The 20,699-nt window shown below is 47.3% G+C and overlaps 2 protein-coding genes across 4 annotated transcripts; both read left to right on the top strand.

Moving 5' to 3' along the window:
- Positions 1-3,442: 3,442 nt before the first annotated feature.
- On the top strand, positions 3,443-18,576 carry LOC120454686 (G-protein coupled receptor 176). 2 transcript variants are annotated; one of them, XM_039640204.2, is made up of 5 exons: positions 3,443-3,790; positions 14,573-15,385; positions 16,128-16,339; positions 16,410-16,899; positions 16,972-18,576. In XM_039640204.2, the coding sequence occupies exons 2-5, from the start codon at positions 14,914-14,916 to the stop codon at positions 18,117-18,119; spliced, it is 2,322 nt and encodes a 773-aa protein (XP_039496138.1). In that variant the 5' UTR covers positions 3,443-3,790; positions 14,573-14,913; the 3' UTR covers positions 18,120-18,576. The 2 variants fall into 2 exon arrangements, with proteins under 2 accessions (XP_039496138.1, XP_039496137.1); XM_039640203.2 differs by having other exon boundaries at positions 16,410-16,905.
- Positions 18,577-18,872: 296 nt separating this feature from the next.
- LOC120454687 (triosephosphate isomerase) lies at positions 18,873-20,443 on the top strand. Of its 2 annotated transcripts, none has more exons than XM_039640205.1 (3): positions 18,873-19,142; positions 19,318-19,908; positions 19,971-20,443. In XM_039640205.1, exons 1-3 carry the CDS (start codon positions 18,888-18,890, stop codon positions 20,175-20,177), a joined length of 1,053 nt encoding a protein of 350 aa, XP_039496139.1. In that variant the 5' UTR covers positions 18,873-18,887; the 3' UTR covers positions 20,178-20,443. The 2 variants fall into 2 exon arrangements, with proteins under 2 accessions (XP_039496139.1, XP_039496140.1); XM_039640206.1 differs by having other exon boundaries at positions 19,123-19,170.
- Positions 20,444-20,699: the final 256 nt, after the last annotated feature.

Raw genomic sequence — 20,699 nt, 5'->3', positions numbered from 1 at the left:
TTAAAATGTGTGTAATGCGCGCTTGTGGGGCGGCAGAAATGCCCATATGTAAATAAGATATGGATATATGGCTGGTAAACAAAATTCACATTGGCAAGAACCCCGCCTTCTGCACATAGTTGGGGATCCGGGGAGTAACTGGATACTCCGAATGCAGTGGGGAGTGCAGATAATCACTCTGTTCTTTTACAGACTGAGAAATGCAGTAATACTTTCTCTAATTAATATTTCAAAATTAAATGAATGGAAATATTTCTAATTATTATTTCAAAATTAAATTAATTGAAATATTTCCATTTTATCAAAGACAACTCCGCTGAAAGAACACATATTTGAAAGTTCATTTAGAAACGAAGAACATATGAGTTTGCACAACTGATTATTTTCAGTGTACAAGCAGGCAACGACAATTATGAAACGCTTAGCACCCATGCACTTCCCATTCCCCTCCCCCTTCCTCTTTCAACTGACTGTGGAATTCATTGAGTGTGGCTGCCATTTTCGGTGGGGAGGGGTTCCCCATATCGCATTTCTGTTGGCTCTACGAAACCGAGACCGAATGGAGACGAGTGGCCAACATGTGGATCTGAGGCGTTTGCCCGCTCTGCTAATAAGTTAAAGACTTGAGTTTGTTTTGCTGATCTGATCATTTTATTAATCAGCTGTTGATAGTTCTTCTTAAAATATTCCCAAGTATTTGATATTAAATAATTCTAGACAATAAATCTTAAAAATTGTACAAATGGATGCCCAAGGAGGTCGTTTTCCTCATTTTCGATTAAAAAATATTCAGTTTTCTGAGCTAAAGGTCATTTTGGGTCACAAATCTTAAGTTTTTTGGTCAAAACTTTCGAAATATTGGTCCAAAAATGGAATGGCATGTTTCATTTAACTTCTAATTACCTCCCCAATTGATTTTTGTTCAAATTTGGAAACATTAAATTTTTGCCATTTTTTGCAAATTTTGATGATGTAACCCCTTACCAAAAATGCGAAAATTGGCAAAATATTAATTTTTCTAAATCCGAAAAAACGTGATTTGGTTCGTAAGTTTAGGTAATTAGCTGCATAAAAAAGCTATTAATTCAGCTCTATGACCATTTTCAGCCCAGAAATAACGAAAAAACCACTCGAAAATATCGATTTTTTGCTCTAAGCTCTTTTTTGTCATTTTTGCGTCACAATTCTTCAGTTTTTTGGTCAAAACTTTCGAAATATTGGTCCAAAATTGGAATGGGATGTTTCGTTTAGCTTCTAATTACCTTCCAAATCGATTTGTGTTCGAATTTGGGAACTTTAAATTTTTGCCATTTTTTGCAAATTTTGATGATGTAACCCCTTACCAAAAATGCGAAAATTGGCAAAAAATTAATTTTTCGAAATCCGAAAAAACGTGATTTGGTTCGTAAGTTTAGGTAATTAGCTGCATAAAAAAGCTATTAATTCAGCTCTATGACCATTTTCAGCCCAGAAATAACGAAAAAACCACTCGAAAATATCGATTTTTTGCTCTAAGCTCTTTTTTGTCATTTTTGCGTCACAATTCTTCAGTTTTTTGGTCAAAACTTTCGAAATATTGGTCCAAAATTGGAATGGCATGTTTCGTTTAGCTTCTAATTACCTCCCAAATCGATTTGTGTTCAAATTTGGGAACTTTAAATTTTTGCCATTTTTTGCAAATTTTGATGATGTAACCCCTTATCAAAAATGCAAAATTTGACAAAAGATTAATTTTTCGAAATCCGAAAAAACGTGATTTGGTTCGTAAGTTTAGGTAATTAGCTGAATAAAAAAGTTATTATTTCAGCTCTATGACCATTTTCAGCCCAGAAATAATGAAAAGACCCTTCCAAGGTATAGATTATTTTGACTGTGGTACTAATTTCAGCACTATTGTTCAATAAATGCAGAAAAAATTTATTACAGTGTGGAAATAAGTTAAAAGTAGAAAATGCGACAATCTTTCGTCAAAACATTTTTTTGTATTTTACAGCTGGCAGCAGAGACACGAACCTTTGAAAGTTTTAACGTAAGCTTGCAAACGGCTGTGGTGAAGCTCTATGCGCTGTCTCTGTCACTCGCCCTTGCCTCTCGCTCACACGATTTGAACAATTTCTTAAAATTCAAAAGCAATTAAAGTGCGGCCATAAATTGTGCGATCTGACTACGTTCCGAATGGATTGCATTGAAATCTCCCTGTAGAGCCCAAAATGGACGTGCAAATTGCCAGCACGTGGACCCGACCCATAGATATGGTTCTAAAACTTACAAGTTCGTTACGTATACGCCCGATGGGCTGCAGCGATTTTGTTTGCACATCTAAAGCATCTAAAGCAGTGACTATTCGCTAGACAGAAGGCAAACATCTTCGCAGGCCAGTCACGTGCTCCAAATGTCAATAAAACGATATTCCCAGTCGATGGTATGGCCCGATATGATGGTTATGATGGATACGATTCGATGGTATGGGGGCATTAATAATACCCGGTACTCGAGCAATACTCGATCGCACTCCGTTTGGCACAGTAGCAGCAGCCAGCAGCTAGCAGCAACAACATCTAGCAATTAATATGCGGCAAACAATTTTGATGAACTGCTAACAAGCCAATGGATCGATGGGGGTTTTATGGGTGGGCTTCTGGTTATAGAACCAGAATCTATACCATCTATACTGGAATGGTAGCGAGGCAGCCCATAAAGCAACACAATGGCACAAATTGATTTTGGCCAAACGATTATTTCTGGGGGTTGCGTGCTCTTGGGCACATCCGCCTTCACCAAATGGCGGTACTAGCAGTGCTACCCCACCTCGGAAGCCAAGGATCAACCAGCTGGGGCCATCAATATCAATGAGCGGCTGGCGATTGATTGGGAGTCCCGTCGATTCTTTATTGGCTCGTCCGAGTCCAAGAAAATACATATTGCCCATCGCGGTTTACGTCTCAATTATGTTTGAGTGCCATTGAAAGTGTAAAGAACACGCACAAACGGCTCGACGGCCAGAAATAGCGCGAAATAGCTAGCGGAATCTCGGCGACAGCCACAAATCATAGCTATAAAGAAAAGGGCCAGCATATTTCGTTTACGATTATATCCGGATTCCGCGGAGACACGGAGGCCAAGCCGTAGAACTGCAACACTCCACGCTTTCCCAAGCACTCAACAGGCGTCCGTAGTTCGTAGTTCGTAGCCTGTAGTCCGTAGTTCGGGGGCCCGTCCACTTTTCCCGAAGTCGCCCAGTTTGGAATCCGAATCGGAAATCCCGAGCCCGAATCCCAACCGCTTGGGCTTGCCATCCGTGCGATACATTCGCGCATTTTGCCGTCGAGCGTTGGCCAGCGCGGTGGATATTTCGCATATCCGCAGTGGAGAATCGAATCGAATCGCTTTGCATCTCATCGCATATCGCAGCGGTATCGCAGAGTTTTGAAATTCTGTTTCGACTGCCATAAAAAATAAATATAATAATTAATAAACAAATCCGCTGTGCGTGCCTGTGTGCCTGTGTGTGTGCGTCTGTATGTGTCCCCCGACTCAATGAAATGCCAAACTAAATAAGCTTGGAAAAGTTTTCCATCCAGTTTTTATCGCAGCCCAGCGAGGCCCGAAAAAAGTGTCAATTGAATTAGCGTCTCGGGTTTTAAGAAAATAATAAAGTTCCGAAAAGAGAGAAGGTGATTGGATCGCGGATTTATAAATTCGCAAAGGTGTTTCTCTGCAGTAAAATACCACCTGTGGCTCCTCCTTCCAATTTCAGCGCCACTCTCTGCAAATCCTACTTCCATTTCAGGTAACTACACTAATTAGCCCCAAAGTTTACTTTAATTTATATATAGTGCTAGTGCAAACAAACGAAGAAACAACATATGTTAGAAAGCGCCCCCCAAAAAAAAAAATCAATAAAATTCAGACATTCAGACATTCAGCATTATGTTTATGCTAACCGCAAAGGCAACTAAATATTTGCCTTTGGCGGCGGGGAAAGTCTTCACCTGTTGCACGTATCGCATGTCCTGTTGATTGGCTAATTGATAACATCCAGTTCCGGTCATCAGCCATCAGCAATCAGCCATATATAAATCCATCCGCATATCCACCCATATAGCTATCCATATATCCATCAATGTATCCATCCATTTATCCATTCGAATATCCACACACCCTTGACCCTGTCAGCGGGCAGCCCATTAAATCATCCCGAGCAAACAAATTAGCGAAACGAGTGCATCAATAAACAAAGTTCACCTGTTGCCCGAAAAGAAAAGACATCTGCAGTTTGCATTAGCAATGCATCTTGTGTCTTTTGGATACAGCAGCCTCTGAATTATGGCGGATTTTTGGAATTGCACTCGATGGGCAGGGAAATAAAGCGAACTAAGGCGAAATGAACCGAGCAGGGCGAGTGAACATCAAAAGCGCTCTATCGCAATGGGTCGATGTGGTGGATGGAGGGTGCAGGGGGTTGGGTTGTATCTATCTATCTATCAGATGCACACGGCGCTTGAAACCGCAATTCGCATGCCACCGCCCACTGCCCTCCGTCCACCGTCCACCGTCCGTCCTTCGAGCTGCTCAAGTCGCCAGTGCTCTTGATTGCGCCTTTGTGTATAAATTAATTAAATTAAAAGTTTCCGGTTAAGCCTCCAAACGCCGACAGACGCGGCGAATGCAAACGCATTGCATTCGAAAGTGCAGCGATGTCCGATGTCCGATGCACTCGCCTCTGCTTTCTGCCATTTCGACTTCGAGGAGCCGTCGTCGACGATAATCGCACCCCTTCGATTCGGCTGATAAAAGTGCTGAAATATTCATGCTAATAATTGCAGCATGAATGTGCAGCTTTTGTGTCAACAAGTCGCTGGGGTTTCCCCGTTTCACCACTCATAGTGTGATTGCAATGCCCCCTTATCACAAACTTATCACAAACTTAGGCCAATCCAATGAACTCAGTTTCCACATGAGCTCAGTTTGCATAGTTACAAATGGCGCTGCTGTAACTCTTGTTAAAAGATATTTATAGGAAATTATGCTATTGGGGAAGGGTTATGGGTTATAGTGCCATGTGGAAAGTAGTGATAACACACCAATCAATAGGTAAAACAATTGAAATGGATGATACGTAATCATCTAACAGAACACTAGCAGCATGCAAAGTTCACAGCACATTTCTTGTTGCATTTATTTTTATCAATGTGTATTGGTTTCCTCTCTAAATATAGAATGGCGATAATGATGTTTTGTTAGCTCAAAAAATAACTTGTCTGAGTCACAGTCGTCTATAGGCTATACATTCGAACTCGTGCACTGAAGCTAACATTGTACAATGTGATCTCCAAAGAAGTGTATCATTTATCTTCCTGTGTAACTGAGTGGCTGTTGCAGGCACGTTTCTGAGGCCCAAGGCTCCCTGTAGTTTCCTCATTTCGTCGGCGGCAATCCTTTTTGCCTGGAAAGCCCTTCGTCCCGCTGGGAAACGTGTGCAGCTGGTCGAAAAAGTCGAACCGAACCCAGAGATGGATTCATTAGGCTGCTCCTGGCACCGCCTGGCACCCCATCTTTCGGCTGCTCCATCCCAATTGCTTCTATAAATATTTTCGGGCAGACACATCAACAACCCAGGGAACTCAACTCCGCAAATCGAACGTCAGCACTTGCCAAAATCCAAGAGCGCGACGCGGTCGATTTCCAAACTGCTAGCTGGTGTTTTGTGGCAAAGTCAACAGCTTCGTCGAATCTGATTTCGATTCGATTGTACGAATTTAAAGTAAGTCACGCAGCGATTTTAGCACGCAGATACATAAACATACATACGTAAGTGGGTTGCGGTTGGGAATTAGCACTTTATTAGAAGATAATCGCGCGCTAACTGGCCGAGTAAACTTTTCGCGAAATGATGGCCGAAAAGTGTCGCAGATTTACGTTGGTTTTGGCCACGCCCCAGCCCTGTAACAGCCTCCTAATAGCACCACCCCCCCTCTAAAAGCGTCCACCAAAGTGCCCTTGAGTGCCTGCAGTTAATGTGCAGTCGACCTTCACGCCAGCTAAAGGCCAATTGTCAATATTTTGACAGCCATCCCCTCATCGTCAGGAGGTAAAGTGGACTGGAGTGGCGGTGGAGGTGGGTTCGATGATGAATATGTTGGCGACATATTGCAAATCCCAGTGGATGGGTTCGACCCACGTGTCCGGGGCGGTGGAAGGGAAGGTGGGTGGTGAGAGGTGGGCGTGGCACACCTAATGTTGACATCACTTGGCCATTTAATGACCGCCTTTATGGGGGCTTTTACAACCTGATGATAAAGCGGCAAAGCGCTGTGAACTCAGCTGAACTGGAGAAAAGCGAGGCGCCCTTGAGTGGACTCCAATTGATGGCCAATTTAGCGCGGCTCTTTCAATGCACAGAGAAATATAACTCAAATGTATGTGCTTAGTGAAAATGTTTCAAAAGAATGAATGCATTTGAAAGCCTTTGCTCAACGCCTGCGTATTTTTTCTCTGTGCAAAGATTTATGGGTATCGTGTTTTTTCCATGTGAGCATTTATGTATATGGGCTACCCCATCACCAGACCCTTTCACCCAGCAATCGCCATCGCATTGTCCTCGCATTGTGCCCGGTCATAAGGTCTCGTATCGCCTCAATTACATTTATCCTGCGCTGAATTGATGCCGAATACGAGCAACAGTTGTGGCACAAGGAACGAGAAACGAGGAACGAGGAACGTGGATATGGGGATGCAGGATTACTCCCACGGCGAACTAAACATATGCCAATTGCATTAAATTTGCATTGATCAGGGGGAGTCCGCTTTTCATTGGTAGATGTAGATGCAGATGCAGTGCAGCTTCCTGGCGTGGATTAGTTCACTCAGCTGATGGCGCCGCGTGAGGCCATTACCAATGGGGCGGATCGGAGTGGATTGCCCCACCCACTGCCCAATCTGCCCAGCATTCGGAATGAGAAATTATTAAATTCGAAACTTTTACATAGCACCAAAATAGAACTCATAAGAGCATCGGGGCATGATTCAGGGCCAGCACGTGATGGGCAAAAGAGTGGGGAGAATGTAGGTGGTGGAGGAGGAGGAGGTGGCACCCAGTGGACTGTGATATAGGCAGAATGCCAGTCGTCGAAAGTCAGCGTGGAATGCACATTAATTGCGGCTCAGATTCAGATTCAGATACAGACACAGATTCAGATTCGAGTTCAGTCGGCCGGTCATTCATGGCATTTGTCTGCCTGCATAATTAACAAGTTGAGGCGCTGGCTTTGCATTAATTATGCTCGAATTAAATCGGCGGAACGGCAGTCATCTGGGCAAACATTGCAAGTGATAATTCCCCCTTTTGGCACCCAAAAAGCCCTCCTCACATCCCCTGTTGACTTTGCCCATTAGACTGCCCGCCAGAAAGTCTCGCTCTAATTGGTGACTCACTGCGATCAATTTGCTGCCGGCCGTAAGCAGTATAGAATTTATGTTCATATTTATTTGCTTTTGATTCACATTGCACACATTTCGATAAAGCGGAGTGGAGGAGCTGGAAGTATATTTTAAATTATTCAGCATTCGCAAATACTTGTGGTTGTGTCTGCAACAAGTTATCCCTGGACTCAAAGTCTGAAGTCTGCCATTATAGCTCTTGATCACATTCGCATTCGGTCGCATCCGCTGGGTGGAATGGCTATGTGGATGTGGAGGTGGCTGTGGATGTGGAGGTGGCTGTGGAATATAGATGGCGATGGCTTACCTGAGCAGCTGCACGTCGGCACGCGACAATCCTGGCCAGCGACGTCACGGTGCGCCCAAAATGGGTGGAAACGAATCGGAAGGCAATAAATTTTTATAACTGCGCATCCCTAAACGACAATGGACGACGATACTCGTCGTTGTTAATGCCGATTTGGGTTTGGTTCGCTGAACAGAGAACAGAGAATGTGAGATCGTTTAAATGCAAATGCAAATGCCGATGGCATTTAAAAAGTATTTAATGGTCGCAGGGTATGTGGGTGCTCCTCCACCTCCACGCAGGCTGCATTAATTTACGTGCAACATTGTATGGCGTTTGGTGGCGAATGCAAATCACATCCGCCGGAAATGGGCGGAAATGGGTAACTTCGGTCGGTGGCGACTTAGCCAAGTTGGAGTTGCTGGCGGCAAGTTATTAAGTTTCAACTAAGTGCGCCACTTGCTGGCCACTTCTCCTCTTTGGGATAATGGACTCCGCTGGTCACGTCCTAATGAACAGCTCCACACATCATTAGCGGCGGCCTACGGCCTACGGCTCCTCCAGCGACTCCGGTTACAATTGCCTTCGACGCCGGGGTCGGGGGTCAGCTTTTCGGGCAGTGTAATTAAATTTAACTGCCGGCCATGATGGAGACAAAACTTTCCAGCACGCTGACAGGCTGGCTGAAAGAGGAACTGCCTTCCAGCAGATCCTTCCAGCCTTGTCAAGGATAATGCGCCATTAACACCCACGAATGCCTTTCCGACTGCCTCTGACTCCTCATCTCCATCCTCCTCATTCATCCTGTCAGAGTTCCTTTGCAAAGGCATTCGGAATGCAGAGCTGACAGGACATAAGCTTCCGAATGCTGCGAAACTTACACTCCCCGAAAGAATTCAAAGTCTTAAGTTTAAGTCTTAAGAGTGTTGCAGCAAGGATTATTATTTGGCCAACAGAGTCATTTGAGCCAAGTACTTAAATAACTAATAAGATATTCCTAGACAATCACCTATTATTTATATAAGCGAGTAACTCAAAAAGTGGTTGTATCACATCTACTTGTGTAACTTCACGCCCTCTTCTTTACTTAACCCCAAAGGATGTGGCATTTTTGGTTAAGTAGGTCACTTTTGACATACCGCATTCCATTGTGCTGTTTCGTTGAAGCCATTGAGACCCACATTCCGGAATGGTTGTTTCTAAGTGTAGACATAACTGCTGCGCAAATCCTCCGCTTGGGGTTACGGTTGCAAGCTCAGGGGTCAGGGATCAGGGGTCAGAGGTCGGGTAGAAATGGACAACTGGACAACTGGCTGGGACCAGTCAGCCGGCAAACTGTAACGAGCTGCGTGTCATTGCGCCAAAATCAACAGAAATGCAAACGACGAAACGATGTGTGCTGTCGCCTGTCGACAGATACGTGAATCCAGGATGGGGAAACTGGGTGGCCAATGGAGCCCCAGTCCTGTTGACAATGAAATGCCAATCTGCCAAGGACGGGGGATGCGCTGGAGTGGCCAGAACGTGGTGTAGAACAAGCAGCAAACATCAATAGAATCTTTATTGGCTTCATAAATATTTGTGCTCCAACTCTGGTGGGCCTCTGGTTAGCCATACCCCTCCTAAAATTGCACCCCTTTAAAGGGGAGCCGAGGAATGGGGTTACTTATGCAAAGCCGGGGATTCACAGGCTAACATTTGTCCTTGGCAGCGGACGTCTTAAGCCGCTTTAAAACTTGGTGGATGGCCCTGGAGTGGGCCAATCTGATGGATGCGGCGCTGAGTCTTTGTGACTCTTCATGCGTAAGCCGAATTCAATCACAGGACTCTTAATGGGCCAGCAAAAGCCAGCAAAAGGACTGGGAGGAGGGGAGAGTCCTTCGGGGTTGGTTGGCTTTTTGGGAGGAGAGAGAGAGTGGGGAGAGGGTTGCCAGTTGGCAGAGCTCCTTTATGGTTTCCACTGAAATAGAAAATGAAATTAAGATGGCAGCTGTCGTATTGGGCAGAGGGGCTGCAACTGGGGAATACGAGTCGTATGAAATATTACGCATACGCAGCGTTGTGCGTTGGCATTGCCTGCCCTGGTGAAATGCCGCGGCGTGGTCAGGAGCTCAGTGTCTCCAGCTTGATTGATTTGACTGTCCGGCCGACCGAAAAACAAAAACAAAATAAAAAGAAATACGTATACAAAAAAAACCCCCCAGAGGCCATTGTGTCCCACATACGGATGCCCGATAATTGGGAGACAGCCTGGGACCTGAATGTCCGTACAGCCCAAAAGCGCCACGAAAACAAGGCAGGCAGATAAGAAAGTCATAACATTTAATTACGTACAATTTACTCACATGTTTACACCGCCCGAAAAATGGGTGCCGATAAGCGAAATGCCCGAAATGCTGATCGCGCAGTTGTAGCCGCTTCGTTAGCGATTGCTCACCTCAGGACAAAAGGTTTTGGGGTTCTGGGGTTCTGGGGCTACGGCGGAGGTGTCACTATCACTAACTATCTCCATCGCCATTGCGATTCCGATTATCACCGGCAATGTGCGGTAGCCGCCGTACTTCGCTCCTGCCCCTCCGCCATAAAGCTGCTCGCTCGATTGCCAACTGCCGAATTGGGAATTGGGAGGAACCACTACCCACTGCCCACTGCCCACTGCCCACCTCCTACCTGCCTACTATTTTCGCACAGTGGATGCGGCTGTAAATGTTTTACGGCACGAAAATGGGTTATGAGTAAGTTTAGCCAAAACACATCTAAGTACCAAGGCTATCTGAAAACAGTTAAAGAACTTTGTGAAAGGACTTCTACAAGAATATAGGATGCTATGTAGAACAGCACATGATTTTGTTCTTAAAAAGCTTGGGCTGTACTTTACCCTTCCATTTCCAAGTGGCATTTCCTTCGACCGAGTAGAACCCTTTCCTTTCTTTTCCTGTCAGGTTTTGGGACTGCCTCCTCCGGATCCACTGTGACCCGCACTGACGGGTGATTATTCACACAGGGACTTTTGCTGGACGGACGTGTTTATATGCCAGGCCCAGACAAGACCCTCTTACTATGTAGTTATCTATCAACATGCCAGCACCCTGACATGGGAAACTCGTCACTTGTTCCCCCCGGAGACAGTGAGCAGTATTATTGTGCAACTATTGCTTGTGGAGAAGTGAAAGATACTGCATTCTGTATGCCCCATCAGAAGTGGGATATCCAGTGGAGGAGCAACTGCACGTGATCGCAACGTGCAAGCACTTGAATGGTGCAATCCAGACCGGAATCGGGCAATCGAGCAATCGAGCAATCGAGATCCGAATCCCAAGCCCAATCCCCATTTCGATATTGACAGTGATGACTGGCCGATAAGCATGTACAACACACCTGTGACGTGTGAAGATTTGAGCTATTTATGGCGCCGTTCGCAGCCACTGGAGATATCCAATATACATATGTATATTTAGCACCAGCACTACGCATTCATTCAGTAACCGGTTTGTTGCGGATTCGACTTTATTGCATTTCCAGTCGATTGCCCTGATGAATGTATGTACATATATCACTCCATTTAAAAGGATTCGCAATTACTCGTACGACAAGAACTCTGCAAGTGCAATCAGCTCGGGCCAGTATAAAAAGTACTTTTCGCCAATTAATTTGCTAGCTATTCGAGGCAGAAAAAATGCGTATCATTGCGGATGGTAGTGGGTGGCAGTGGGTGGTGCTGGGTGGCAACACAGCTGGATACATGGAAGTTCCAGCTGCAGCTACTCGTTTGCCGTAATTAAACGTGTGAAGCGACGCAGGATGACCACGCACAAAAACGCAACGAAGACAAATGGCCCCGGGAAAATATAGAAAACGAAGAAAATGTGCGGCAAGCTTAAAGTTCAAGCCGCCTCCAGGGGATTCGGTTATGCCCCACTCCAGATACATTTGAATCCGAGCCAGCAGATGGAGAATGTGTTTGCTGCAAGCTCGCAGCTATTAGCAAAGGCAACTTTCAGGGTGCGGGGTCCTTCGTCCTTCGTCCTTGGTCCTTAGTCCCTACAGCCTTATCACCAACGTCATTTTTCAGCGCCCTCTCGCCGATAGCGTCTTGTAATAGAAACGCACTTTATCTGCTGCCAACCAGCTCAAATAGAAATCACACTGCAACAAAACTATAGTAAATTCGCAAAAATATCTTGAAAATGTATTTCATGTACTCATGTTAATGTGGCTCTAAATTTCGCGCTGTGCACAAAATGATAAGAGAAAAATGGCAAGTGTGCACTGCAGATGCAGCGAGCTGGAAAACACTTTTCTGGCTGTTATTCCGCTGCCAAGGCCAAAAATGTGGCCAATTCGATGGCGACATGGTAATAAACTTAATGCCAACTGATTTTGACAGCACTGCACCAGCATTTGGGACTCCATCCCAGGCAGTTGGGATTACGGAAGGGCAGGGCAAGGTCTTGGGTAGAAAACCAAACCATTTGCCACCCTTTTGTGAGCCTGACAAATGCGCGAAAAGTTTGAACACTTCTCTGGGGGCATTGGCGTACCTCGGGGCGTATGAGTTATGCTGTGCAGATCGCAGCACAGGAGCGGAACTGCCGTGAACCGGAGCACACTGTACGTAGTGGATTTCGATTCCCAGTCACGTACGCCCACCAACTATCATACCAGTTATCAGCTACCAACTAGCAACTTGTCCTAGAGAGCGATTCAAATTATGAACGCGTTAGAGCCGCAGTCGCAGCTCGTGATTGAGCCATGGCTTGACATGCAAAGGGTGTCATAATGAATTCATCAAATGTGTTCAAACAAATCATAGATGCACTGCAAATAAATAACTAATTCATTATGAATTAATTAATGTGCTGTGATTTATTTAGGTATGAGGTATCTAAGGAGGTAACATGATGATATTGAAGGGAAGATACTACATTTTATATGAAGTCACAAACTAACCCGCGCATTTCTCGCTGTGCAGCGATTGAGCTGCCAGGTGCACTGACCCAAAGAACGTCTTTGGCGTTGGAGTCACTTTGGCATTGGCCTCACGCAGCCCATGGCCAAGATCGCTAATTGCGTTTGCCAAATTAATTAAATCGCTCAATCGCAGTGCCATTTGTTGATTGAGTTTTTAACCGAAACGGGAGTGGAATGGAAATGGAAATGGGAATGTAGTTGGTGGTGGAAATGCAAATGTGACTGCCACGGAGCGATTGAATTAATTAGGCAAAAGGCAATTAAGCGGATCGACCTGCGACACTCGGATCGCCCGGCGACTCAGCACGCGAACGGGGTCCGTTGGGAGTACTACCCCGTGACCTCTGACCCCTATACCTAACCCCCCCACCCCTTGACTCCTTGGCTCCTTGCCACGAAGAGTGGCAGCATAAATTCCATAGCCAATAAGTTGGGCAATAAGTGGGTGTCTCCCACAAGAGCTGGCTAAATAACGGCGTTAATTCGACAAGCCCTTTACCCGGACTTCTAAGTGCTCCACGTTGATGAAGTACAATAACCACCTCCATCCACCAGCCACCATCCACTTTCACTTTCCACTTTTCCACTTTTCCACTTTACCACCTCTCCACTTTTCACTTGATGAATCACAGGGTGGCGGGGAGGGAAGAGCAGGGCAGGTGGTGGGCCAATTAAATGGAAAACGTTTTCATGTACCGCGAATCGTTGTCGTGGCTTTTGATGGATGCACTCTCGCCGCCCAAACACTCGATTGAGCAGTCAGTCCTCCTGTACTCCAGTCCTCCAGTCCTCCAGCTCTCCTGCACTCCAGTTACCCGATCCATCCTGACCCATCCAATGCTCCGACTTCTGCTCCTGAGTGACGGCTTCCGCTTGGCAACTGTTCACACGCTTTTTGATAACGCGCCACGCCACGACTTCCTGCAGGACAAATCCCGGAAAATCTTTCATCCCTTCACTCTGCACTCGAGGAAATCCCGACGGAGATAGGAAAAGTGCAGCTGGAAAAATCACTGAGTGCTATCACTTTCTCTACACAAAGGAATGATTAGTGATATGGAGGTATTCAAGTGGGGTTAAAAATATAATACATTTATATTCAAGAAATATTTCAAGAATAGATGATATTTTAAATAAATGAGTGTTGGGAAATGAATCAAAAAACTGTGAATGTTTTTCAATTACTAATTGTTCATAATCAGTTTTTAGGAGAAATGCATCTTCCATCTCTCAATGTAATACAAACAAATTGAATAGTGAGTAAGCCTAGTTCCTCTGCCAAAATCGTTTAGTTCACACATTTTTTCTCTGTGTAGGATGCTCTTTTATTTATGGGACGTCTGTTTCTGTGTTGTTCTCGCTGCTCCCTCGCTTTTCATACACTTTTATTATGTTCTGCAGCACCCGGTTCGATTGTCTGGCAATTGATTTTGTTGCCGGTCGGGAGTTGTTTGCTTTTCGAGCTTTGTATTTGCCGCACGCGAATCAGATAGGGTGTGTATAGCATTGTGTACTCGCAGAGTTGTGGCTGCAGATAGCCCATAAACCAAGCCAGAGCCACCATCACCACGAAAGCCATCGAAGTTTGAACATATTTCACTCTGATCCTTGGGCTGCTCACTTCAAGGAAGTCCTGTAACTGATGGCCTTTTTCAAGTAATGCTCTCGTGTACTAACTGATTATCTAGGGTATGGGATAGTTGTGGCACAGCCTTTGTGGTTGTTTGGTTCGTCGCACACGTTATCGATATGTACATGTATTTTTTGGCAAATATTTATCAATTTATTACACTAAAAAATTGCTACAATTAAGTTGCTGCGTGTGTGTAACAAACGTGCCGAACGATGATTAAGTTTTCCCGTTTTTTTTTCCAGCTAAACAGCGAACGTCGACGGCAGCAAAACAAATACATCAACGGAAAGGAAAGGAAAACAAAGAGGGAAAGCGGAAAAGTGGAAAAGCGGGAAAGTGGGAAAGGAGCAACCGCAGGGCGGCGGGCATGGCGTATACGCAATGCGCAGCATGTGCTATTACTATCGCTGCTACTGCCACGGCCACCTCAAGTCAATTAGGGAGTTCACACGCCAGCGGGCACTGTAATTGAAGCCCACACCTGTTCCGTCCTCCTCCATTAGCTCGGCACCAGCCTTAAATACTCGATCCCAGAGCGGAACACCGTGCTATCCGTGGAATATCTACAATCCCATCCAGCAGCATGTCCGCCTTTCGCTACTACTCCATCACGGATTTCTCGTTCGAGGGTCCACTGCTGCCGCTGCACGCGGCCACCACCAGCAAGGATGCCAAGGACTCGGACAGTCCCAGCTCCGAGCTGAACATACCCTACACCGTCTTCGAGGTCCTCGTGGCCATCGTCAGCATCATCGGGAACGTGCTGGTGATCATCGTCTTCCGGCGGGAACGAAAGCTGCGTCGCCGCACCAACTACTACATTGTATCCCTGGCCATGGCCGATCTGCTGGTGGGCGCCCTGGGCATTCCCTTCGCCATCCTGGCCTCGATGGGTCTGCCCAGAAACCTCCATGCCTGCCTCTTCACCGTCTCCCTGCTCGTGGTGCTGTGCACCATCTCCATCTTCTGCCTGGTGGCCGTCTCCGTGGATCGGTACTGGGCCATCCTCTATCCGATGGCCTACTCGAGGAATGTCCGCACCCGCACGGCGATATGTAAGTATATATAGGATATGGAATAGTAAGAACGGGATGGTGTGCAAAAACCCACTTTAAAGGACTAGTTTTCTGCATTCAGCTGCTTGTCAGGATATGATTGTCAAACAGTTTCGACTTTGTGCTGGCCATTGTTTAGCATTGTGCCTTTGTTGCCGTGATGCTAATGACTCCGGATGGCTAATATACAGCACATTGTTTTTCATTCCGGCCATCGACCATGTTTGAGTTGCGGCTTGAGTGAAACAAAAGACGCCTCCTCTGGACAACAGTTGAATGATGGAACAGAGAACATCTTTAACTAATAAGCACTACAAGTAATACTCTGCATTTTACTCGACTTCGCTGGGCAATTCTATTTAAAGAACTTTCATACTCGAGATTTATAACGACAATCCGGAAACAGAGAGATTCGGATCTATCTAAAAAGATCCCATAAATATATAATATAAATATTTTCCAAGATCTATAGTAGGTTGTACAATAGTGCACTACAAAGCACATTGACCGCCCAAAACAAAGATTACTTTCCAATTTGTCCGGTTCAGTGGAGTGTGGCTATGCTGCTGCTCCGGAAAATTAGTAATTACTTGCGTCATTTGGGGAGTGTAGTCACCCTCCCTGGCAAGTCCGAGATGGCAGGGATTTCTGCAATCTCCTCCTATGACGTCAGGGGGATGGCTCCACTTCAAAGGCTTCGGTTCAGGGCACTCTGATTAACAATGTCCCTCTTGCGTTGCAGTCATCATCTCCATGTGCTGGGTGGCCGGGACAATAGTGGGCTTCCTGCCGCTTTTTGGCTGGCACGCCGATGTCAACCACAACCAGGAGTGCCTCTTCGTGGAGGTGATGGACTACAACTACCTCGTCTTCCTCTACTTTGCCACCATCATCACTCCGGCTCTGCTGATGCTGGCCTTCTACACGCACATCTACAGGGTCATTATCAAACAGGTGAGTGGTAGGCTAATCCTCTAAAGAAGCTGGTAGCTTCTACTATTCAAGTTGTTGGTGTACTTTGAAGGTCCGTCAGATCGTAACGATGAACCCCGCCTCCGATCTCAGTCGTCGCTCCTCGGCGGCCGTGGTGCAGGTGACGACACCCGGAAGAGGTGGACACACGGGTACCATGCTGCGGGTGCTGGGCGCCGCAAGGAAGCGGGACGTCAAGGCCACCCAGAATCTGTCCATTATCGTGCTGTTCTTCATGATCTGCTGGATACCGCTCTACACGATCAACTGCATCAAGGCCTTCTGCCCCGACTGCTATGTGCATCCCAAGCTGACGCTCTTCTGCATCATTCTCTCGCATCTGAACTCGGCCGTGAATCCCGTCCTGTACGCCTATCATCTCAAGGACTTTCGCGCAGCGCTGAAGAACTTGCTGCTGAAGATGATGGGCGTGGACATTGACCAGCAGGCGGAGGCCATCCACCGCTTCTCGGTGGCCAGTCAGCATCGCCTGCAGTCCATGGACTCCAATATGCGCTCCACGCAGCCGCGCCTCTATGTGGGTGAGTGTGAGTGCGCGTTGTCTTCCTGGAACTCTCGCAAAATCCCTATAACCCTCCGCTTTTTCCACGCAGATTCACCCATTTGGTTGAGGCAGCAGCAGGAGGCCCTGAAGAACTCCCAGCTCCTGCCCAAGTGCGGAGTGGTGTCGCCCTGTTTCAACAACATCAACCAGACGGTCGCCGCCGTCGCCTCGGTGACCACAGATCTCGAGCGAGAGATGTGGAACATAGTGGAGGCCTCCAGTGGCGCCGAGCTGGGTGAAACCAGCTATGAGTTCCCCTCCCCCGCACCGGGTTCCCAGCGAAGTAGTGAACGAAACAGTAGTTCCACAGTCCCACCTGCTCCTGCTGCCCCGGCGAAGCCCTCAGTTCCGTCCGCCTCCTATGACAACCACAACTACAGTTTCAGCCAGGATGAGGACGAGGATGATGATGATCTGGAGTTCGAGGACGTATTTGTGCCGGCCAGCTCTGTCCCCAATCCCGCTCAGCCTGGCATAGATCCCGTGGAGCTGCGTCGCTCCCTGGCATTGGTCATGAGGGAGAAGTTGCGCTCGGATGACACGGACTCCAGGCCGATGGGCAACAATCAGGATCTTCCCATAGATGCACAGTCCAGGGAGAGACCGCTCTCCACACAAACATCGCCCACAAATGGCCCGCTTCCGGCTCTCCTGAGGGCCAAACTGTTTGCTGGCAACTCCAATAGCGCTCACTGCCTGCCAGGATCCGCGGCGAGTCCTGCCCCCCAGGAGCAGTCCGGTGTCTTTGTGATCGATAGCGAGGCGTGTCCCGGCTCAAATGGTCACAAGCCCAAGTATCGAAAGGGCACGGCCTTCACCAGGAGTTCGCTGAAAAAGAGCCGATCCTGCAACTGTAGTTCCCTGGCCAAGGGACATGGCGTCCACGAGGAGCCCAGCAGCAATCTCAGCCGGGATCAGGAGTCCTCCTCGCAGCCACAGCAGCCACAGCAGCCAGCCAGCCATCCCACGGAGCACTTCTTCAGTCCCCTAAGATCGGTGGGCAGCTTCATGCAGCATTCCAACCTGTTCCACTTCCTCCAGCCCCACGCCGCCCGTCCCACCTCATCGACGGCCTCGTCCTCGGCCTCCACGCCCACTCCATCACCACCGCCCACGGGCCAGGCGCAGGAGGAATCGGTGCCGGTGGGTCTGACCACCTCCTCGCCATCCCTTCTGGCGACCAGTGCGGAGAGTTGACCTTTGCGGGGGGAAACGAAGCGGGGTCAGCAGGAAAGTCCACTGGAAGAGGATCACCAGGATGAGGAGGGGTGAAGAGGTGGCCCCTGAGGAAATACTCGCAAGTCAAAGCTTTTACGTTAAGTACTTCCCAGCTCTCTTAGGCTCTCTTAGGCTCTCTTAAGCTCTCTTTCGGAAACGTTGTCAAATTCTATATCGGATCTAGATCAATTAGTTGGGTAGTGACATATAGAGATTAGGAGCTCTATTTTGAGCGCATTTATTTTGAGTGTATGGTCATAATACCTTTCTACGGACTAGTTAGCTATGTACATACATACGTTTAATGTTGTTAGAGTATTTACTGTGTAACATATATGTCTGCTTATGTATACCTGAACGTCTGTGAAAACCAAGTGAAGCCATGCGACATGAATTTCAAAGTTGAAGTTAAATAAAGCGATTAAACCAGAATGAATGAATTGATATATTACTTTTAAAAGTTTTATAAGTCCTGATGAAGTAGGACATATATGCCTGATGGAAGGGTATAAACGTATTTGGGGTGTTCTTAGCATAGCGAATGTTGGCAAGCCTGTTACTTTGAGCTTTTCCAAAGCTTTCTGAAAGCGACGCCAAAACGGTTGGGCTCCACTTCCAAAAAGTTCCCCATCAGATGGTTGGCGTCTCTGCTAAATCTAAAACCGGCAACATTTTCAAAATGCCAGCAAGCCACTTATATAATGTCATAGTCACTGTTTTACTAACTCTGACGAAGCCACACAAGAAATGCCTCCAGGAGTGCTCCCCAAGCTGAATAGGAACGGTGTCCAGAGAATTCCCACAGCATTATTTTTCCAGCGTCTCCCATTTCATTGCAGCCACCATTCCATCCGCACCATGGATCACAACCGACCCACTGTGGGTGGTGTGACGGCGGAGGTGCTAAAAACCGTCGTTTCGCAAGCTCTGCTCGGCAAATTCACAGCTGTTTTCCCAAAGCTCTTCAAGTGCCAGTGGAAGACTTACGAAGGTCAAAAGAAGGTTAGTACATCAGCAGACGAACTTCGAGGTGGGTGTGTGCTCCGTGCCGGGATTTATCTCGAAACTGGGGGAAAATCTGAGTGGAAAAGTCGACGGCGAGCCTCCAGTCATCGAGTCACCCACTTGATGTTATCAATTTCCAACACTCCAATAGTAATCCCCTCAAATTTCGCAGTTCTTCGCAAATTTCAGCACCGATTGCACCGACAGCGACAGCAACAGCAACAACATGAGCCGAAAGTTCTGCGTGGGAGGCAACTGGAAGATGAACGGCGACCAGAAGTCCATCGCCGAGATCGCCAAGACCCTCAGCTCCGCCGCCCTGGACCCCAACACGGAGGTGGTCATCGGCTGCCCGGCCATCTACTTGATGTACGCCCGCAACCTGCTGCCCTGCGAACTGGGTCTGGCTGGCCAGAATGCCTACAAGGTGGCCAAGGGTGCCTTCACCGGCGAAATTTCGCCGGCGATGCTAAAGGACATCGGCGCCGACTGGGTGATCCTTGGACACTCGGAGCGCCGCGCCGTCTTCGGCGAGTCGGACGCCCTGATCGCCGAGAAGGCCGAGCACGCCCTGGCCGAGGGCCTCAAGGTCATCGCCTGCATTGGTGAGACCCTGGAGGAGCGCGAGGCCGGCAAGACCAACGAGGTGGTGGCCCGCCAGATGTGCGCCTACGCCCAGAAGATCAAGGACTGGAAGAACGTGGTGGTGGCCTACGAGCCCGTCTGGGCCATTGGCACCGGCAAGACCGCCACACCCGATCAGGTGAGTTCGCTAGCTAGAGGCTAATCTCGTCCAGAACTAATGCTGCCCTTTGGCAATTGCAGGCTCAAGAGGTGCACGCCTTCCTGCGCCAGTGGCTGAGCGACAACATCTCCAAGGAGGTCTCCGCCAGCCTGCGCATCCAGTACGGTGGATCCGTGACCGCCGCCAATGCCAAGGAGCTGGCCAAGAAGCCCGACATCGATGGCTTCCTCGTCGGAGGCGCCTCCCTGAAGCCCGAGTTCGTGGACATCATCAATGCCCGCCAGTAAGCGCTCCGATCTCAAGCATCAGATTGCTTTTGGCCAGCGAACTGCCCGCGGCGGAGGAACTGGAGGGCAGGACTCCAGGCTCTGGCGCGCAAATGCATTACGCACACACCTCGTTGTTGTCACCACCAAGTGCAGTTCCAAATTCATAGTTACCCTGCGAGAATGCTACTCACATCCCTGTTGTTAAACGTATAGTAGTATATATTGTGTAAATCTTAAATTATTCAGGCAATAATTATGCGCTACTCATTTACTCATATACCAAATCAAACGGGTGTCTTATTTTCTGCAAGAATGTTTCGGCTATTTTTGGACGACAAGGTGGCCAGAGTTGTGTGTACATATATGTGTCACCTCTGCGGACCTTCGACTAAACAAATTATTACTTAATTTTTGATAAGAACGCGAAATGGCAAATGTTTTAATGTGAGCCAATGAGTTATTGAAGCAATCAAAGTATTCACTAGTTTAGCAGGTGAATCCAAGGATTTTCATTAAGTTTTTTAAAATATCTTGCTTAAA

The sequence above is a fragment of the Drosophila santomea genome, chromosome 3R (genome assembly GCF_016746245.2).
Source record: "Drosophila santomea strain STO CAGO 1482 chromosome 3R, Prin_Dsan_1.1, whole genome shotgun sequence".
Taxonomy (NCBI): Eukaryota; Metazoa; Arthropoda; class Insecta; order Diptera; family Drosophilidae; genus Drosophila; species Drosophila santomea.
This window is presented reverse-complemented; position numbering and strand designations above follow the sequence as displayed.

Bases quoted from the DNA above. Each gene is read 5' to 3' on its own strand.
- LOC120454686 (XM_039640203.2), top strand. From the start codon at position 14,914: ATGTCCGCCTTTCGCTACTACTCCATCACGGATTTCTCGTTCGAGGGT. The intron at 15,386-16,127 runs GTAAGTATATAT...CTTGCGTTGCAG, and splicing joins CCGCACCCGCACGGCGATAT to TCATCATCTCCATGTGCTGG. The intron at 16,340-16,409 runs GTGAGTGGTAGG...TGTACTTTGAAG, and splicing joins ACAGGGTCATTATCAAACAG to GTCCGTCAGATCGTAACGAT.
- LOC120454687 (XM_039640205.1), top strand. From the start codon at position 18,888: ATGCCTCCAGGAGTGCTCCCCAAGCTGAATAGGAACGGTGTCCAGAGA. The intron at 19,143-19,317 runs GTTAGTACATCA...CAAATTTCGCAG, and splicing joins CTTACGAAGGTCAAAAGAAG to TTCTTCGCAAATTTCAGCAC. The intron at 19,909-19,970 runs GTGAGTTCGCTA...TGGCAATTGCAG, and splicing joins AGACCGCCACACCCGATCAG to GCTCAAGAGGTGCACGCCTT.